Below are 19088 nucleotides of genomic sequence, written 5' to 3'. Positions count from 1 at the left end.
CAAGAAAGAAATAAAAATAACCAGGGCAGCAACTCTCAAAAACCGGTTATACTAAAATATCGAAAGCTGTTATGTTATTTTTCATCTCTAGATTTTTCAAAGTCCATCTCTAATCTCTAAATTCGGTAAACGGAGGGCGTTTAAAAACAGACCGAAGTTGTCTTTTATTTATTGGTGCTTTAAGCCACTGAATCTCAAAAATGGGCCTTAAAGGTTGTGAAGTGCAATTGGATAACCCATGGAACACCTACTACGCGGGACAGACAGTCAACGGACAGGTGAAGTTCACATTTGACTCGCCCAAAAAAGTTCGAGGTAAGTAAGTGCGAATTAAATCACCTTTGTGGCACTTCAACTAAATGTTAATTAAAAACCCAGCTGCGTTCTATTACTCATTGAAGTGACGACATTTTTGTATGGGTCAGCAAATAATTTAAGATTTAGGTATATGAAATAAGCATATATGTATGTGTATCACATATTTTGTTTGATAGGCAATAGTATTTATTTTTTTTTTTGGTTTCTTTACTAGCTATTCCTTCAAATCCCGTTACAAAAAGCCGGTGCAGCACCCACAAAAGTAGATTTCTTTCATAGTCTTTAAACGACCTACTACCCGCATAGCAAGCGGCTGTTGAACCCGCCGAAGAAATGCACTTTCTCCTCTTCGAAGTTAGGCGATAACAAACTATAAATAAATAGCTTCAAGTGTGAACACAAATGAAAGTAAATAAATAGATCTGTATGGGTATGTGATCTGTGTGACAAACACCCTACAATAATCAAATTTTGAGGCCATCAAGCAAGGGAGCGATGCTGACTGGTGGCGATGATGTCATCCAGTGGGTATGCCGTGGCGAGCTTTTCATATTATTTATAGCTAAAATTAAAACGCGACAGTGACGTCGCAGATTGTCATTCGGTAAATACAGCCACTTGTTCCCCGTAGGCATTATCATCCGGTTCTTGGGCGAGGCCAACACCGAGTGGACAGAGGAGAAAAATGTGACCACTAGCGAAGGAAAGACAGAAAACGAGGTGACCCAGCTGAAGGGGCACGAGGAGTACTTCAAGATCCAGTACTATCTACTGGGCGGCAAGAACAGTAAGTATAAGGAACAACACATATTATCCTTATTTAAATTTATAATTGATTGCAGGTTCTGAGACGGAACTCCCGCCCGGCACCCACACTTATCCCTTCACTTGCGCCCTGCCGCCCAATCTGCCCTCTTCCTTTGAGGGTGAATTCGGCCATGTGCGCTTCACCATCAAGGTGACGCTTGATCGTCCCTGGAAATTCGATCAGGACATGAAGATGGCCTTTACGGTTATAGCACCAGTCGATCTGAATCTCAATCCACGTGTCAAGGAACCGTTTAAGCTGGAACTAGAGAAGTCCTTCTGCTGCTTCTGCTGCCGCTCGGGTCCGCTGGCCGTCATTACGAGCATACCGCAAACTGGTTTTGTTTCGGGCCAGGTGCTTCCCATCACCTGCGAGGTGGACAACACCAGCAATGTGAATCTCACCGCAGTGAAGTTTGAGCTGCGCAAGCTAGTCACGTTTCACACTAATCAGCCGCGGAGCGAGAAGCGCGAGTCCAAGGTGATCATAGCCAACTTAAGTGTTGGTCCAGTCAATGGAGGAGAGTCTCGCACCTTTACGCAGCAAATGGAGATACCTGCGCTGCCACCGACCAACCTTCTCAACTGCGGCATTATTGCTTTGGACTACGATCTGCACGTAGAGTGTGATGTCAGCGGTCCGCATCGCAATCTTACCGGCAAGGTGCCAATAACCCTGGGCACCATTCCATTGGCGGGTGTAAGGCCACCAGCCCAGTTTACAGATGCTCCGTCGGCCATGCCGTCCGAGGATCCATCGCTGGCACCTACACAGCCGGTGAGTCCGGCTAGTCCTCCGGGCGGCGATGGCAAGGGCGGTGCCTTGGGCTGGAATGTGGCAGACAGTACTGGGGGTGGTGGTTCCCTGTATCCCAATATCCGTAAGTATAAATTCGATTTTATAAAATTTATGGACTGTACAAACTAAGAATGCTACGAATAAGCATATTCTTGATCTCCGATTTTGTAGATTTATTTTTTAAAAGCGTAAACTATAAAAATTAATTTGAATTAACTATCAAAATCATTGAGTAACTGAGTCTAAGGTAAAGTAAAAATTAAACGGTTAACTTTTATGCAATTAATCTTTTTGGTAAAGCAATATTACGATTTTTAATTATATTTGTTTAAGTAAGAACCTATTATTAATATTTTTAATTATATTTATTTAAGTAAGAACCTATCTTATAAAATGTTTTAAATTTTTACAGCACCACCACAGTTTGTGGAGACCCAGTACAAGGCGCCGACCATAGCCGGACGCGACGACTCCGAGCATACACAAATGATGGGCGACGGAGCCTTTGCACCCCGCTATCCGACCTTTCAGTTCAATAATGCCACGGCACCGCCAGCGAACCAGTAACCGAATCTCTCAACCTGATCCACAATGATATTCTTAAAAAGCTGAAAGCAAATTGTAATCTCCCTTTTTATCATTGTCAATGGAAGTTCGATGTCCAAAGTTCGATTTAAATTTTAATTGCAGAGGGCCTATTTTTTTTCGTAATTTTAATCGGCTTGCATTTATTGAGTAATAGCTTTCCGTCCTTAACGAAAGCCCAAACAGCTGCAGTCAAAATAATAAACAATTTGGAAAAGTTGTTAAACTATATTTAAAACCCAGTTTTGTTTGTTACTTTATTTGTTGTTTACATATATATTTTTGAAAATAAAAACTAATAAACTTTAACTGGTAGAATTTAAGCTAGAAAGACTTAAAAATCATCGATCCAATCTATATAAGATATTTGAGTTATTTATACCAGTAAAGTTTGTTAATTACACCATACTGTTTTAAATAGTTTATCCAATACAATATTATATTGTTTTGACTGCATCTGAATAAAAATTCGAATAAATACGCACAATTCAGTCGATTCCGATTTAAAAATGCAATCGCTCTGCTCAAAATAATTTTTTCTCATTTTATAAGCCAGCAATAGTGCCTGAAACTGATGTACGACTATTATCGTAATAAAATACAAAAATTAATGAATTAATAACGTAGGCATAGCAAATGCTTTGCTGGCAAAGCTATTAAAATGTGTGATACTTCAAGGAATTTAATTTAGTTGGTAAACTGAGAGATCTGAGAATTTAAAGCCGTGGTACTTAAAAAACATTTATTTCTTCTTTTGTTCTGCTTTCTTACAGTACTCCTCTAGATCTTTGGCCTTCTTTGCTTTTTTTTCACACTCGCATTGTTCCTTTAACGTAATTTTTTTGCATTTGGCTTTCAGCTTCATGATCTCCTTTTTCTTTTGTCTTAGCTTATTTTCGGCTAGCTTTTTGCAAATCTGGAAGAGTCCGTTGGGATCGGCCTTGGGTGGTGGAGAGGGTGGATTTGCGGCCTTGGGTGGTGGCGGAGATGGGGGAGGAGTGGATCCAGCAACCTCCTTTTTGATCTGCCCCTTGACCTCTTGTTTGATTTCATCTTTTACCTCCGTTTTGATCGACTGTGCGGTTTCAATAACATCGTCCTCGCATTCCTCGAGTGCTTCTTCGAATTTGTATTTATCGCATATGTCAACTTTTTTCGGCTCTTGCCTCTTATTGAGCTTTTCGCATAATGCTATTTTGGCCCTAGATTCGCTTTCGGCCTTCAGTCTTGCCTGCGCAGCTTCTTGGGCGGCTTTAAGCCTGGCCGCCTCCTCCCTTGCGGCCTTTTCGCATTCGGCCTTCTCCATGTCGGCCTTTTCCTTTTTGGCCTTCTTTCGGCATTTTTCAATTGCGACCATCTTTTTGCACTGCTCTTTCATTTTTTTGGCCTTTGCCCTTTCGGCCATGGCCTTGAGTTTTTTCTGATTGGCCTTCGCTTTGATTCTTTGCTCCTTGGCCAATTCGGCACACTGCTTCTTTAGTTGGCAAAGATCTTCTTCGGGACCCTTTTTGGCCTCCTCTTCGGCCCTTCTTCTTTCCTCCTCTTCGGCCCGCTTTCTTTCCTCTTCTGCTTTCTTTCTGGCCTCTTCTGCCAACCTTGCGCATTCTTCTCTATATTTCTGCTCGCGACATGCTTTTTTGATTGCCTCTATTTTGGCCATCTTTTCACAGTTCAATTGATCCGCTAATTTCTGGATTTCTTTGTTCATCTTTTCCATCTCCTCCTCCTCGTCTGGGCATTTCTTTTCCTCCTCACAACATTCGTCGTCATCCTCCACCTCACTTTCTCCTCTTTCTTTTCTGACGCACTTAATGCACTGCTCCATTTCTTCCATTTTCTGGCATTCTTTAACCTGATCCATTTTCTTGCACTTTTTCGCCGCGGCCTGTTCTTTGCACTTTTTGAGCATTTTCTTCTTCCGTATCTTCTTGCACGTCTTTTTTAGCTTCTTTATGTCGTCCTCGCCATCATCGCCCTTCTTTCCACCACCCTTGCCACGCTTCTTGTGCTTCTTTTTTTCAACACTCTTGCCTTCTTCGCAACACCCACCGGAACCTTCGGCGGCGCTGGCCGTTTCGGTAAGAATTTCCCGCTTCAAGGACGTCTTAAGATCGTGACACTGTTTTTCCAGGATTCTCCGCTCCAGCTGCAGCTTGAGATCCCCCAGGAAGGCACATCGCATGGGCTGATCGGGTCGATGGTAAGGAATATCACTTGTACCTGAGCATAGAAAACAACGACACTTTAAGTCAACAGTTAAAGCATGTGGGGGATGTAAATGTAACCAAAAGTATTATTTCTTAATGATCTTAAAACAGACTGGTATATACATATTTGGCTTATAAATAAAAAATTTGTACCGATTCCGCATAAAAATACTCAATACAAAACCAACCTTCCTGGGAAATCAAGTGGCTTTGCAGCTTAAGCAGCGGCTTCCAATAATCCTGGTTAGATTTGTGAGCAGCCTGAAGATTCTCGTCGATTTTTTTCACATGATACATCCGTATGCTCCTGCAAAATTTGCAGGGACGGCAACAAGCATTGGGGTAGTGGCTCAAAGCCAGCGAGGCTCGCTTTAACATCTTATCTTTCAATTTAGTCCCAAAAGTTTACAGACAATTTAGAATCTAAAGGGTAAAAAAAATTCCAAAAGCTAAGAAAATTGGGACCCGATCTGCGACATGATATTCCTTTAACTGGAAAATAAATAGACCTGTTTTTGACGTTATAATCCCAGATGGTCTGTGGAATGCTAATATTAATTATTTTTCTTAGCATACTTCTTGGTATTACATTTTATATTAGTTTAACTCGGGTGGGTGCCCATGCCACTGATAAAAACAGCGATTAAAATATTATAATATTAACATATTTAGTACGCAGAGCATTCTGGTAAATATTTTGTACACACAAATTTAAACTTATAATAATATTCAAAAAATGTTCATGTTACGTCAAAATAGAGAAATGAACCGGTTTCATGGGAAATTACGGAAACTTAAGCCTTTCTGGTTAAAAATACAAGTGCTTACTGAAACTGGCTCCTCTCGATAAATCTTTGGTAAAGTGGATAGATATCAGAGATGTGCATTGGTTTTTAATTACTACTTTTTGTCCATAACTAGAAACGTCCATAGGTTGGAAACGCATCTTAAGTTAAATCAGTCTTGCGGAAATAAAAAGAAACCAACAGAGTTTGCAACATAATGGATTTTGGTTTTCATTTGTTTGCATACCGTTATTAATACTTTACCTGGCTACTTTACCCTCAAACTACATTTTATATGGCCTAACCTTTTATTTCAGATATTAAAGTATCACCACGCTGTTTAAAAGTTATTTAAATTTATTTAATTTTAATGTTAAATCCGCGATAACCTCGATCTTTCATTTACTTTTTCTTGCACTTGTCTTTTTTGGCTTTTAAGGCTTTTTTCCTGCATTTCTCTTTCTCGGCCATCTTCTTGCACTTTTGCTCTTCGGCCAGTTTTTTACAATTTTTAAGCATTTTCCTCATCTTTTCTTTCTCGGCTAAATTCTTGCATTGTTCCATTTCAGCTAGTTCCTTGCAAATTTTGTTTATATCAACTTTCTTTTTCTCGCATGGATCTTCTTTCTTGCATGGATCTTCCTTCTCGCAAGGGTCTTTCTTCTTTGGCTTTTCCGCGCAAGGACAAGGATCTTCTGGGCAAGGATCTTCTGGGCAAGGATCTTTTGGACACGGATCTTTTTTTTTACATTTATCTTTTTTTTTAATTTCCTTACACTTCTTTTTCAGTTTATCCTTTTCACATTTTTCCCTTGCAGCCAACTCCCTACACTTTTTCTTTATTTCTTCCTTTTTCAACTTCTCCTTCTGGACAATTTCCTTGCAGGAGTCTTTTAAATCGCTGTCGCCACCACTCATGGTGATCTCTTTGTCCAGCTTCTGGTATTCTCTTTTAATCTTTTTGAGATATTCATCCTTTTCTTTTTCTAACGACTCGTTCCTTTGTGCCTGTTGGTGTTTCAGATCATCTAGGAATTGGCGTTGCATCGGATTGGCGAGTAAAGAACGTTCGTGCTCCTGAATGCGGATTACTCCTATCAAACCGTTTTTAAATTTTGTAGGCTTGTGAATAGAAAAGCTATCAGGCTTGCAGATGTCTAAACCAGAGATTTTATATTAATATTACATTGTAACCAGGACCAAAAGATGAACACTAACCTTCCTTTTTTAAGTTTGCAAGAACCTTTAGGTGTTGTGACCGTTTTAAGGTGGTCTGTATGGACCGACCTAGAATTAACGCAGACATTTTAGACATTGTTAACTGAATTTTGAACTTTTGCGGCCAAATGTTACAAAGAATTTTGAAAAAGGCCAAAGCAAAGAGATATGTGTTGAGTCTACAGAAGCTGGACCTACACTGATATCAACCTGTAACATCTTTTGAAAGGGTATAGAAATACGAATGACATTTATATCGAGGGTATGCTGCAGGAAATTATAGCCCAACCGTTCTTAAAATACAATCTCAGCAAAAGTTATAATTTGTGTTATTTAAATAAATATAAAACATCAAACATTATGGCCACCAACTAATATCTAAAATATGTTCAAATTCGATCTGGCCATGCCTTAAAAGCATATTTCTTTAGCCTTGCAATTCCCATTCGACCACTAAACGATAAAACAAAGCAACAAGCTGTAAAGTACAAATCTTTAATTTTGTGCCTCTAAATACTGTATAAGAAGAATTAAAAAATTTGTTGAATTCGCATATTTCTCATTTCGGTCATTTACTTTTTCTTGCACTTATCCTTCTTGGCCATTTTTTTGCATTTTTCTTTCTCAAGCATTTTTTTGCATTTTTTCTGCATTTTCTTCATCTTTTCTTTTTTGGCAAGTTTTTTACATTTTTCCTTTTCGGCCAATTTTTTGCATTTCTTTTTCATATCACCATCTTTATTTTTTTTGCAGGGATCTTTTTTCTTGCAGGGATCTTTTTTCTTGCAGGGATCTTCCTTTGGGCAAGGATCTTTTTTCGGGCATGGGTCTTTCTTCTTGCATGGGTCTTTCTTCTTGCATGGATCTTTCTTCTTGCAGGGGTCTTTCTTCTTGCAGGGGTCTTTCTTCTTACACGGATCTTCCTTCTTGCAGGGGTCTTTCTTCTTGCACGGATCTTCCTTCTTGCACGGGTCTTTTTTCTTACAAGGATCTTTTTTCTTACACGGATCGTCGCAATCTTTACCACCCATAGTGATCTCTTTGAGGCATTTAAGATCTTTACGTTCTTCTTCCATTAACCTTCGGGCCTGCTGCTGCTCCAGATCGTCCAGATATCGGCGCAGTACATAATTCTCTCCGATCGCACCGTCATCAAATCTTTTAGGAAGGCCATTGGTCTTGCAGATGTCTACACCAGGCAAATGTTAACATTGTAACCATAGACCATTTAATCAATACCCACCTTCATTTTTTAAATTTGCTTGAAACTTAAAGTGAAGAAACCTGCAAGCGGTGGACTGTAGGCAACGACTGAAAAAGCTGTTATTTGTGATCCGAATTAGAGTTAACGCGGAATTCTTAAACATTTTAAACCAATAATTTTGAAATTTTCTGTCTAAACCGTAACAAAGAATTTTAATAAAAAATTGTTGTGTAGTGCTTGGATGCAAGGCCTAAACTGAAATTTAGATGTAACATCTCTCGACAAGACTTATGAAATTGACTGACAATAATATCTAAGTCTCCGTGTGCAAAACTAAAGTAACAAGAAAATTTAGTTAATCGTAGTTATTGAAATTTTAAAATCACAATGAAGAAATAAATACTTTTTTTTTATATTTTTTTTAATATATAAAATTTATTTATAAAAATTTAAAAACGATTTTACAAGTTAGTCTACAAGGTGTATACAAGTCGGGGAACTCGACTATGTCGTTCTTTCTTGTTTTTTATTCGCCTATGGGGCTTTAACCCTTATCCTGCGCGGGCATGCGTTTAGTGATATATTCGAGTCTATATCAAGACGTCCACCGAGTTAAGGCTTAATATTACCATTTAGTTCTCCATCACAATCTTTTTATACCCTTTTTATACTCTTTATAATTTCAGTCAGAAGTTTGCAACGCAGTGAAGGAGACGTTTCCGACCCTATAAAGTATATATATTCTTGATCAGCATCACAAGTAGAGTCGATCTAGCCATGTCCGTCTGTCCGTCCGTCCGTTTCTACGCAAACTAGTCTCTCAGTTTTAAAGCTATCTGCATGAAACTTTCCCAAAAGTTGTCTTTTTATTGCAGGTAGTATATAAGTCGGAACGAGCCGGATCGGACGACTATAGCATATAGCTTCCATAGGAACAATCGTAAAAATAAATGAAAAAAAATTATAACTTTGCTGTTTTTTACTTTTTTGTTTAGTTCTTCGATATTTAGTAATGGTAAAATATTTCCGATTTACGGTTTAAATTTCATCAAAATCGGACGACTATAGCATAAAGCTCCCATAGGAACAATCGGAAAAATAAATGAACAAGAAAGAAAGCAAACTTCGGCAAGCCGAAGTTCATATACCCTTGCAGCTATCGCAAGAATTAAATATTTTTGAAAACATTAAAATTATGATTTACTTGCGTATATGTTTAAAAACATTGAAGCTATGACGATTTGCAGCTTAATTATTTGATTGTTCTTTTATATATTTTTATTATTTGTATGGGAGCTATATGATATAGTCGTCCGATTTTGATGAAATTTAAACCATAATTCTGAAATATTTAGCCATTGCTATATGTCGAAGAACTAAACAAAAAATTAAAAAACAGCAAAGTTATAATTTTTTTTCAATTATTTTTCCGATTGTTCCTATGGGAGCTATATGCTATAGTCGTCGGATTTTGATGAAATTTTAACCATAATTCTGAAATATTGAACCATTGCTATATGTCGAAGAACTAAACAAAAAATTAAAAAACAGCAAAGTTACAATTTTTTTTCAATTATTTTTCCGATTGTTCCTATGGGAGCTATATGCTATAGTCGTCCGATTTTGATGAAATTTTAACCATAATTCTGAAATATTTAACCATTGCTTTATGTCGAAGAACAAAACAAAAAATTAAAAAACAGCAAAGTTATAATTTTTTTTCAATTATTTTTCCGATTCTTCCTATGGGAGCTATATTCTATAGTCGTCCGATTTTGATGAAAGTTAAACCATAATTCTGAAATATTTAACCATTGATATATGTCGAAGAACTAAACAAAAAATTAAAAAACAGCAAAGTTATAATTTTTTTTCAATTATTTTTCCGATTGTTCCTATGGGAGCTATATGCTATAGTCGTCCGATCCGGCTCGTTCCGACTTATATACTACCTGCAATAGAAAGACAACTTTTTGGAAAGTTTCATGCAGATAGCTTTAAAACTGAGAGACTAGTTTGCATATAAACGGACGGACAGACGGACAGACGGACATGGCTAGATCGACTCGCCTAGTGATGCTGATCAAGAATATATATACTTTACAGGGTCGGAGATGTCTCCTTCACTGCGTTGCAAACTTCTGACTGAAATTATAATACCCTCTGCAAGGGTATAAAAATTATAACTTTTCTGTTTTTTAATGTTTTGTTTAGTTCTTCGACATTTAGTAATGGTTAAATATTTTCGATTTACGGTTTAAATTTCACCAAAGTCGGACGACTATATCATATAGCTCCCATAGGAACAATCGGAGAAATAAATGAAAAAAATTATAACTTTTCTGTTTTTTAATTTTTTGTTTAGTTCTTCGACATTTGGCAATGTTTAATTATTTCAGAATTATGGTTTAAATTTTATCAAAATCGGACGTCTATATCATATAGCTCCCATAGAACTAATAAAAATATATAAAATAACTATCTAATAATTGAGCTGCAAATTATCATAGCTTCACTGTTTTTCAGTATATACTGAAGTAAATCATAATTTAAATGTTTTAAAAAGTATTTAATTCATGCAATAACTGCAAGGGTATATGAACTTCGGCTTGCCGAAGTTTGCTTTCTTTCTTGTTGTTTTTTATTCGCCTAGGGGGCTTTAACCCTTATCCTGCGCGGGCATGCGTTTAGTGATATATTGGAGTCTATATCAAGACGTCCACCGAGTTAAGGTTTAATATTACCATTTAGTTCTCCATCACAATCTTTTTTAGAATATACTTGGACTTGCACTGATAAAACCACATTTATCCAATGATAGGTTTAATAATTGGCTTTTATTAATAAATTTACCAGCAAAAAAAAAGCGAATCAATAAATCTATTTTGAAATTATAGGTATATTGCTGTATGAAAAAGCCAAAATATAATATTTAGAAATTTTATTATAAGAGGAAATACTAATTTATATTATCCAAAAACAAGTTTTTTATTCTGAATAGAGCAAATAAAATTTTTCTGTATGAAAAATGTAAATTTTATCTTGCACTTTTTATTTTTACTAATAAATGTAGTTACAAAAGAATTTATATACTTAAGTAACGTATTGCTTCTTTTATTTAAAAGAAAATGGTTATTAATACTGAGTTCTAATGTGGTTTTATTTGGTGGTCAGTAGTAAGAAGATATATTTTCAAAGGACATACTGCCTCCCGAAGATATTACGAGTATGATAAACAATTTATTTGACCAAACCTGGTCTTTTTTATTGTTCCATGAATATATTTTGTACGTTAAAATAACATAAACTAAATCGTAAGTTGTTAAAAATATATATTGTGTTAGTTGCTTCCCATTGATAATTCCAAATAAATCCAATTAACTCTGTAAAATTGGTTTCCAGAAAGCAATCAGGGCTACCCCTTCATGTTTACGTTGTTGGCTCAGATCGATCACATCATCTCCGTATTCATGGCATCTCGATTCGCAGATTATTTGACTTTGCTTGAGTGGTTTGCCGCATCTGGAATTATAGAAAACTGTCCTTCATTGGTTAGAAATTGTAATCTTGACCTACAAACAACCTATGTCATCTCCCAGAGCTTTATTTGTATTTCTGAATATTTTCGTCGCCTTGCCTACACTTTTACTATTATTGTTGAGTCGACGCTGATTTGCGACTCCTTATCAGCCCCCGGGGTGGTATAAAATTTTAATTGACTCTGAATAATTCCCCTCTTTTTATACGGTGTCGTGCAAAATATAGCTAATCTATAAACTACATTTAGCGGGTAGTCAATAACCTCGATATGACATTCAAAAAAGTCTCTGATACGTTCCCCCAATTTTGGCAAAAGAAACCCATTCACTTTAGTCGAGCAGACCTTTAAGAATATAACAAAATATACAAATTGTTTTTGCACAAAAAAAGATTTATAAAATAAATTGTATTATTTAAATACTTTATCTAAATTAATTAAAGTTTAGGAAGTTCCAAAATACAAAATTAAAAAAAAAATAACATAATTTAAGCTTTAAAATAGTTAACGACATAAATTATAGTGTAACTATTGATTATAGTTGGCTTTTGGTTCAGTGACCCCAAACTTACCCAGAGCTGGCGAAAAAACCGCGACAAGTTGTTTGAAAAATGTTCCCGCCCACAGTCATCGTCGTCCATTTCCTTCTTGAGTTCCTCGAGCCGTTTCATCTTCTTGGCACACTCCTCGGATCCGCCAAGGATCTTGATCTTCCTGGTTTGCTGCTTCTCACGGAGAAGCTCACGCGGCGTCTTTTTGGGCGAAGGGCAATCGGGAGAGCCTCCCTTAATTTCGGTGTCATCGTTCTTGTCCTTGGCGAACAAATCAAATGTGGGCGGCTCCTGCACGGCCTGTTGTAGACAAATGATTGCAGGAGATCCCGCCTGGGAGACTTGACTCGGATTCTCTTCGCTGATAATCTTAGTGACCAATCGTCTCTTGACCAATCGCTTATTCCAACTCCTGGAGCCCATTGTTTTGGATTTATAATGCGAAAAGCTTCTAGGCGAGATTGCAACCACGGAGCTTGTGCTAAGGTGACGTCGACCTGTGTAAGAGGACATCTGCCGTTTTCCTTCGTTACTCTTGCCCCTGCCGAAAATCTTATCGAAGAGGTGTTGCAGGAGGCTCTTTTCAGTCAGCGGTTTTCTTGTCTGTGGCATCTCCGCAGTCGCTGGCATCTCTGCCGTAGCTTTATCCAACAATTTCAGGGACAGTTCCCCATCATCCAGTTGTGGTTTCTCATTTCTCGATAGAGTTTCCTCGACCGAAGCCTTTTTATCAACCTTGACTTTGGTTTCATCCATTGCCGTGGGTGCCTTGACTTTGGCTTCCTCCTTCTTATGCTTGACCTCTGGGGCCTCTAGGCTAGGACTGGATTCTTCGCTTTCTTCAAGCTCGGACTTGCCCTTTTCCAGCGGGGCTGTGGAAGAAACCTCATCGGATATGGGATCGTAGAGATCGCTTGGTATTAGCTCCGATGTTGTTTCAACTTTGCTCTTGGACGTCGACTCCATTTTATTTAATCTTTTTGCGTTTTGGGTGGCATCGGTCCTATTACCACTTCCTCCAGCAGTCTTCATAAAGGCAGAAATCTTTTGCGCTAGATCAAAACTTGCCTGATCGACATTCTTCTTATCCTCCATTTCACTCTTTTTAGACCCGTCCTTTTCCTTTAGTTTATCACCGCTTTCCTCTCGAATTGTTGAATTCAAGTTACTAAGTTTAGCAAAAACATTTTCGTTGGCACTGTCTTCCGATTTCTGAAATACCTCTTCTTCTCGGATGGTTGAGTCTAAGTTTTCAAGTTTTTTAAAATAGTCCTCAGCTTTATTACCCGAGTCCGTATCATCAAGGTGTCCTGTTTCATTATTGGTATTACCTGCTTTTTTATCGGAACTCGATGAATGCGTGGACATACCTTTCACTTCACTGTTTTTGGTAGCTACAGAGGTCCACGAAGGATTCGGACTACCATCAAATCTATCTAGTGTCTCGAATAATTCCCTGACTCTTCCTTCTTCCATTTGGGTCTGATCATGATCGTAGTCGTCTTTAAACATTGCCACTATTTCATCTGTCGACTGGCTTTTAAGTTTCTCATGAGCAACGAAAACCATTTTATTGGGTTCTGCCTCAAACGTTGCATTTGATTGTTTGGATCCAGATTGCCAAGAATCAGATCCCGCATTGTTAGTTGCAGGAGGCTGACTAAGAATAAATTCTACGGGCTTTGTTGCTTCACTCGATGCTTTGAAGTGAGTATCCTTACTTGACTTAAGCTCAGAGGAAGGTATAGGGTTGAATGTTTTCCTAAACTCCGTTGGAGCTTCGTGCTTGGCCACGATTTTCAGTGGCAGTGCGGTTTGGGGGCTAGTCTTTGTAGTGAAATTCTGACCAGAGGGGGATAAAGAAGTATTCAAAGAAGTTGTGTCCTTGGGCACCCATTTATTGTTTTCCTTCACTAAGGATTCCTTAATATAAGCTGGCTTGTCTTTATTGCACTTAGAGGATTCCGAGATTCCCTCTGAGGTTTTATTGTCGAGGACGGAGCTAGCCTTTTTGTCCGCCAACTTAAACTTTTCAACCCACTTTTGGATATCATCTCTGTCAACCACACTTTCTTTCACAGTTTGGAACCTTTTTTCACGAGCTTTATCTAATATCTCACCAAATTCTGTCCTGCTATAGATGGGTGTTTTTGTATTGGCTTTGATCTCCAAAGGCACATTAAAACTAGAATTCGGAACTGCCTTAGGAGTTTTGGTTTCTCTGGTCTTAAGCTCAGAGCTTTGTCCAAGTTCTTCAACGGAGGTGGTACACTGAGAACCTGTCTTCTCTGTTTGTGATTTGGATATTGAACTTGGTGTAATCTTTAAATCGAGACTCCCACCTGAATGAAATGTGATAGAATCGGACCTTGGCTTGGGATCCAAATCAATAACCTGAACTTGAGGGCTGGAAGTTTGGGACTTTGCGGACTTTGATTTAGCTTCAGTCGACGACTGAGACTCTGTAGAATGGACGATTTCAGGTATGTTCTTATCTTTTGACTTAGCTGGTGTCGAATCTTGAGACTTAACAACAGATGGAATTACGAAAGATGTTTGATGGGGCACATCCGTTTTAGATCCATTTGCGGTCAAATCCGAGGATTTAAGTTCAGCATTAATTGGAGGCGTTGCTTGATTATTAGAAGTGAAGACTGATTTTGTAGAGTTGAGTTCAACTGGAGACGAAGCTTGTGATTCAATCTTTGTCTTCAAGTCTGAAGGGGAGGGGCTTAAGATGTATTCTGGAAATACAGTAACTTAACTTTGCTCACCTTTTTTTTCCGTTATATTTATAGCAATACTATCGCCTCGGGAGTTTTCATTTTTTTCTAAAACATCTTTCAAAGATTCTGATAAATCTTTATTACCCGAACTGCAGATGATAGTGAGTGGATTTGGCGGTTTGACCTCTGCGGGCGGGGGATGGGAGCGATTTGGCTGAACCTCAACGGGCAGCTCGGGTCTGGCCTCGTAGGGCGATTCTGGTCGCCGTACACCGGGAACCTCCGGCGGATTGGGCGGTGCTGCTGTCGTATCCAAGCCACCAGAAGTGGAAGCTGGTCCCTGGGACACCTGTATGGACTTCTTCTCACCGGAATCCCCCGAATCCGAGGAGCTAGAGTGCCGGCGAAGTCGCTGATGCAGTGGGGCATTGAAAGGACTAAAATAGAGGGGGCGGAAGGAGACGCGCAGGATTCCGAGGTAGTGAGTGGATCGACGACATGCGGCAATACCGCCTAGAACGATGCCGGCCATCTGGCTGATTAAAGAAGGGGGTCGACCGATACTTTACCGGAAACTCAACAAATTTAGGATTTTACAAATACTGGGCTATGCCGAAACGTTAGATTTTGTGCATGGCTATTGCCTATTGAATGATGCGCAACAGTTTACTGTGTTTCTAGGCTATATTTATAGGTTATTTGTGATTACAAATGTGATCAAAATTTCCGAGGATTGTTGGTGTCCCGGGGCTGCACATGGATCATGACCTTGATGGCGCCACCCAGACCCTTTCGCGAGGTCTCGAACGCCTTTGCCGTATCCTTGATGTCAAAATGGTGGGTCACCAGTCGCTTCACATTGACCCTTCCAGAGGCCACAAATGCCAGGGCAGCGGCATAGCTGTACGAAGTTGTGGGTAAGCAAATTGATTTTTTTGTCGAATTTAACACTTACTCGTTGCAGTAGCGGAAAACGCCACGGATGTCCACTTCGCGGGCCAGGGCATTGATCAGAGGCAGCTTGACTTCAGCAGCTCCCATGCCGACCACCACCACAATACCGCCAGAACGAGTGGCCTGAAATAGAAATTGCAAATTTGACTATTTCGATCAACCTGAGCCTGTAAGTTGTCCTACAAAGATGGCCAAGCGGGCACTGGTCTCCGCACCACAGCAATCGATCGCCCTGTCCGGCTGAGCGCCCAACATCTTCTGGACAAGTTCCGCCGTCTCCTCGGCGGTCTGATCCCTCTTCAGCAGAAGCGTGTGGGTGGCGCCCAGCTCCTTGGCCACATCTAAACGTTGCTGCAGCAAATCTGTGATCAGGATCTCAGAGGCACCCATGGCTTGAGCAGCCTGCAAAGTAAGAGAGATTAAAAGTAATTTGATTATTTTAAATTGTTTTGAAAATTTTATTTTGATTTAGTAAATTTTATAAATTTCTAAGCATATGACTATTAGCAAAACTTACGACTTATGATTTAGCGACTCTTTGGTGTCATATTTGGAAAAGTTGTATTTAAAATAATTTTAAAACCAACTCTGAGATTTAAATGATCAATCGAATACCTATATGAATTCTCTTAATTAAGATTTAAGATCTTAAAAATGAAGTTCATAATTGGAGACTTAGAAATTTGAAATTTTAGAAACGTGTTTAAAAAAAATTCTTCTGCCTTTTCTAGACGTTAGTATTCAGCATTTAAGTAAATTTACTATATATTCAAAGAAACTCAAAAAAACTGAAGTATAAATAAAAAAAGCCATTTTTTGACGAGGCAATACTTTTTAAACTGTAGTAATTGCTCGTTCTTAAAATCCAATGAATGTACTTGTGCTTTTTCTTGCTGCAAGAAATTTTCATAAGTGCAGATAGTTAAAATATTAACTTCCTGTGAGTCAAAAAGAAATTTAATTTACCTATTTAATTTAACTTACCATCAGGGTAACCAGTCCGATGGGTCCTGCTCCCAGGATGAGCACTTTGGAGCCCAGGGTGACCTCTGCCCGCTTGCAGGCGTGAACACCCACGGACAGGGGTTCCAGGAGCGCTCCTTCCTCCATTGTGACGTGGTCGGGCAGTTTGAAGCAGAAGTCCGCCGGGTGCTTGTAGTATCGGGTGAGGTTGCCGTCGTAGGGGGGCGTGGCGCAGAAGACCATTCCCGGGCAGAGATTGTACTTTCCCTCCTTGCAGTGATCGCAGTAGCGGCAGGGCACTCCCGGTTCGATGGCCACCCGGTCTCCAACCTTCAGGGTGGTTACCTTTTTGCCCAGCTTTGCCACCACACCGGCGGATTCGTGGCCAATAATCATGGGCTTGGTGAGAACAAAGTCACCAATTCGGCCGTGGGCAAGGTAGTGGACATCAGAACCGCAAATGCCGACACTGTCCATGGCCAGAAGAACCTCTAAGCAAGAGGCAAATATATAAATACAATTAAATGGACCTTAGGTATTAAATAAGTTCCCTACACTCAGAAAACTAAATTGCTTGATTTCAGGAAAAATAGCCCTAAAATGAGGAATAATTGCCTTAAATTTGAGCCTTTCTCAATTTAGGAAGACATTACCTTAAGCGACACCCAAGAATATGTAACACCCAATATGAAACCCAATGTAGTCATAAAATGAAGGCAATTTAGTTTTCTGAGTGTATAAAAAAAATGATAATTTATTTTGTCTCTCAGCTCTTAAATTGTCAGAATCTGTATAGACTTTTTACAAACAAGAGCTGCTTTTATTTCCTTATCATTTAATGATGAAGTCACGTAAATTTAACCTTGACACAGTCGGCTTGAAGTACTAGGTCATTTAGTCGATTAGAATTATGGAATTATACTGACATTGTTTAAATATTTTAATGTTATTTACGTTAAATAGTTAGACATTCCCATTTCATCGTACTCTCCACTTGTGTAACAAAAATGCGTATTTGACTGTGTTTTAATTCGCGCATTGGTTTAATTAAAATTGCTTACCATCATCTGCAATTTCTGGAATGGGGCGTTGTTCCTATATAAGAAGAATAAACGTGCTGAATATTCGAACGCGTTGTGTTATCCTTTTTAAGCTTACCAATCGCATGTCCTCAATTCCATGCAACACCGCCGTCAGGTTGTCTTTTGCCATTTCTAAGCTTGGATCGAATTTGCCAGCAATAACCACTCACTTGAAATGCCGATTCGCAACTGATTCAAATACTTTTAAATTTACGCTAATGGACCTCAAAGTTTGCAGTTATCAGCAAACTGTGGAATTGTGAGTGTGCTCTTGTGACGTATGAGACACAGATAGCGATAAGAAATTAATCGACACAAACCCCACCCTCATTTTGTAATCAAATGTTATCACCACTTGAACACAGCTGTTTGGCTGTGTTTGTTTACATTTTAATTGCAGTGTAGTAAAAGGGTATACCAGATTTCTTTAAATTTTTTGTAACTGCGAGGAAGTAATTATTTTTATACATTCAATGCACAATGGGATCGACATTAGATATTAAGGATAATAATACCAAGAGTAAACTAATTTAGCTTGGGTATTGTTATATCCACTCATTTCCAGATTTGATATATACAAAATTTCATTGGCCTAGAATTGAATCTAAAAAACAAGGTCTTTCTGCGATCGGTTTCTTGCTGAGATTTTAGCGCGAAAGAAAAGCTAAGCGGACTTAGCTTGTTTGCATTTATTGATAAGATATCTCGAACCAACAATGATAATGCCGGGTTCCCCAATATGATTAAAAGCTTAACACAAAAACATGAAAAGAGATGAAGGGAAACATTGCACTTGGGGATACAATATTAATTTGTTTAACAAATATTTGTCGACAAATTTTGTTTTTAGAGAACAATGGTTTACTAAGGATTATACTTTTAGCCAAAACTGTCTTCTAAGCTGTCTATATCGTAAGACGTACAAATTATTTTTTAATATCTCAAGGCACCGTTCAAAAATACAAAAAAATGTATAATCTTAAAAAGAAACTAGCCGTGTAATTTGAAATTTGACTTCCAAGATGATTATAAACATAATTAACACATCAATATTCCCTATTAAGGGCAATTTAGCGTATACGTAATATTCATTGCAATTATTTGGTTCAGATTGCAGCCAAATTAATCCGATGGATTCCTTGTCCTAAATTCCGTGTCAGTATGGGAATGAAAAGCAGATCACAACACGCCACTAATGTCCTTCTACGTCAGGCTTGTACTTTAGTACAAATAGGGGATGTCGTCAATGTGTCATTGCGGACATTTAACAGAACATCAAAAGTGGTTGCGCCATAAATAAGCAGACCCTAACTTTGACCCCACAACTAGTTCACATCCACCCCCAACCGGG

The 19088-nt window shown here is 38.6% G+C and overlaps 6 protein-coding genes across 8 annotated transcripts; 1 reads left to right on the top strand and 5 right to left on the bottom strand.

Annotated features, from left to right (window-relative positions):
* The first annotated feature begins 99 nt into the window (after positions 1-99).
* LOC108148370 (arrestin domain-containing protein 17) lies at positions 100-3124 on the top strand. Its single transcript, XM_017275393.2, has 4 exons — positions 100-315; positions 950-1105; positions 1161-2006; positions 2337-3124. Exons 1-4 carry the CDS (start codon positions 201-203, stop codon positions 2489-2491), a joined length of 1272 nt encoding a protein of 423 aa, XP_017130882.1. The 5' UTR covers positions 100-200; the 3' UTR covers positions 2492-3124.
* Positions 3125-3224: 100 nt separating this feature from the next.
* LOC108148369 (axoneme-associated protein mst101(2)) lies at positions 3225-5215 on the bottom strand. Its single transcript, XM_017275392.2, has 2 exons — positions 4905-5215; positions 3225-4729 (listed from the first exon to the last, which is right to left on the bottom strand). The coding sequence occupies exons 1-2, from the start codon at positions 5092-5094 to the stop codon at positions 3252-3254; spliced, it is 1668 nt and encodes a 555-aa protein (XP_017130881.1). The 5' UTR covers positions 5095-5215; the 3' UTR covers positions 3225-3251.
* A 625-nt stretch (positions 5216-5840) lies between these two features.
* Positions 5841-6922, bottom strand: LOC108148231 (sperm-specific protein Don juan). The gene is made up of 2 exons (XM_017275147.2): positions 6720-6922; positions 5841-6658 (listed from the first exon to the last, which is right to left on the bottom strand). The coding sequence occupies exons 1-2, from the start codon at positions 6814-6816 to the stop codon at positions 5904-5906; spliced, it is 852 nt and encodes a 283-aa protein (XP_017130636.2). The 5' UTR covers positions 6817-6922; the 3' UTR covers positions 5841-5903.
* Positions 6923-7200: 278 nt separating this feature from the next.
* Positions 7201-8177, bottom strand: LOC108148228 (sperm-specific protein Don juan). Its single transcript, XM_017275145.2, has 2 exons — positions 7963-8177; positions 7201-7908 (listed from the first exon to the last, which is right to left on the bottom strand). Exons 1-2 carry the CDS (start codon positions 8084-8086, stop codon positions 7292-7294), a joined length of 741 nt encoding a protein of 246 aa, XP_017130634.1. The 5' UTR covers positions 8087-8177; the 3' UTR covers positions 7201-7291.
* Positions 8178-11189: 3012 nt separating this feature from the next.
* On the bottom strand, positions 11190-15385 carry LOC108148226. 3 transcript variants are annotated; one of them, XM_041709430.1, is made up of 4 exons: positions 14787-15385; positions 14355-14729; positions 12034-14300; positions 11190-11445 (listed from the first exon to the last, which is right to left on the bottom strand). In XM_041709430.1, exons 1-4 carry the CDS (start codon positions 15268-15270, stop codon positions 11392-11394), a joined length of 3180 nt encoding a protein of 1059 aa, XP_041565364.1. In that variant the 5' UTR covers positions 15271-15385; the 3' UTR covers positions 11190-11391. The 3 variants fall into 3 exon arrangements, with proteins under 3 accessions (XP_041565364.1, XP_041565363.1, XP_041565362.1); XM_041709429.1 differs by having other exon boundaries at positions 11190-11461; positions 12034-14729; positions 14787-15384; XM_041709428.1 differs by having other exon boundaries at positions 12034-14729; positions 14787-15384.
* Positions 15386-15403: 18 nt separating this feature from the next.
* On the bottom strand, positions 15404-17943 carry LOC108148404 (sorbitol dehydrogenase). Its single transcript, XM_017275437.1, has 6 exons — positions 17814-17943; positions 17717-17750; positions 16677-17146; positions 15876-16094; positions 15694-15815; positions 15404-15639 (listed from the first exon to the last, which is right to left on the bottom strand). The coding sequence occupies exons 1-6, from the start codon at positions 17865-17867 to the stop codon at positions 15456-15458; spliced, it is 1083 nt and encodes a 360-aa protein (XP_017130926.1). The 5' UTR covers positions 17868-17943; the 3' UTR covers positions 15404-15455.
* Positions 17944-19088: the final 1145 nt, after the last annotated feature.

This window comes from Drosophila elegans, unplaced genomic scaffold (assembly GCF_018152505.1).
Source record: "Drosophila elegans isolate 14027-0461.03 unplaced genomic scaffold, ASM1815250v1 contig_476, whole genome shotgun sequence".
Lineage (NCBI taxonomy): Eukaryota > Metazoa > Arthropoda > Insecta > Diptera > Drosophilidae > Drosophila > Drosophila elegans.
Note: the sequence above shows the minus strand (reverse complement) of the source record. Positions and strands in the feature narration are given on the sequence as shown.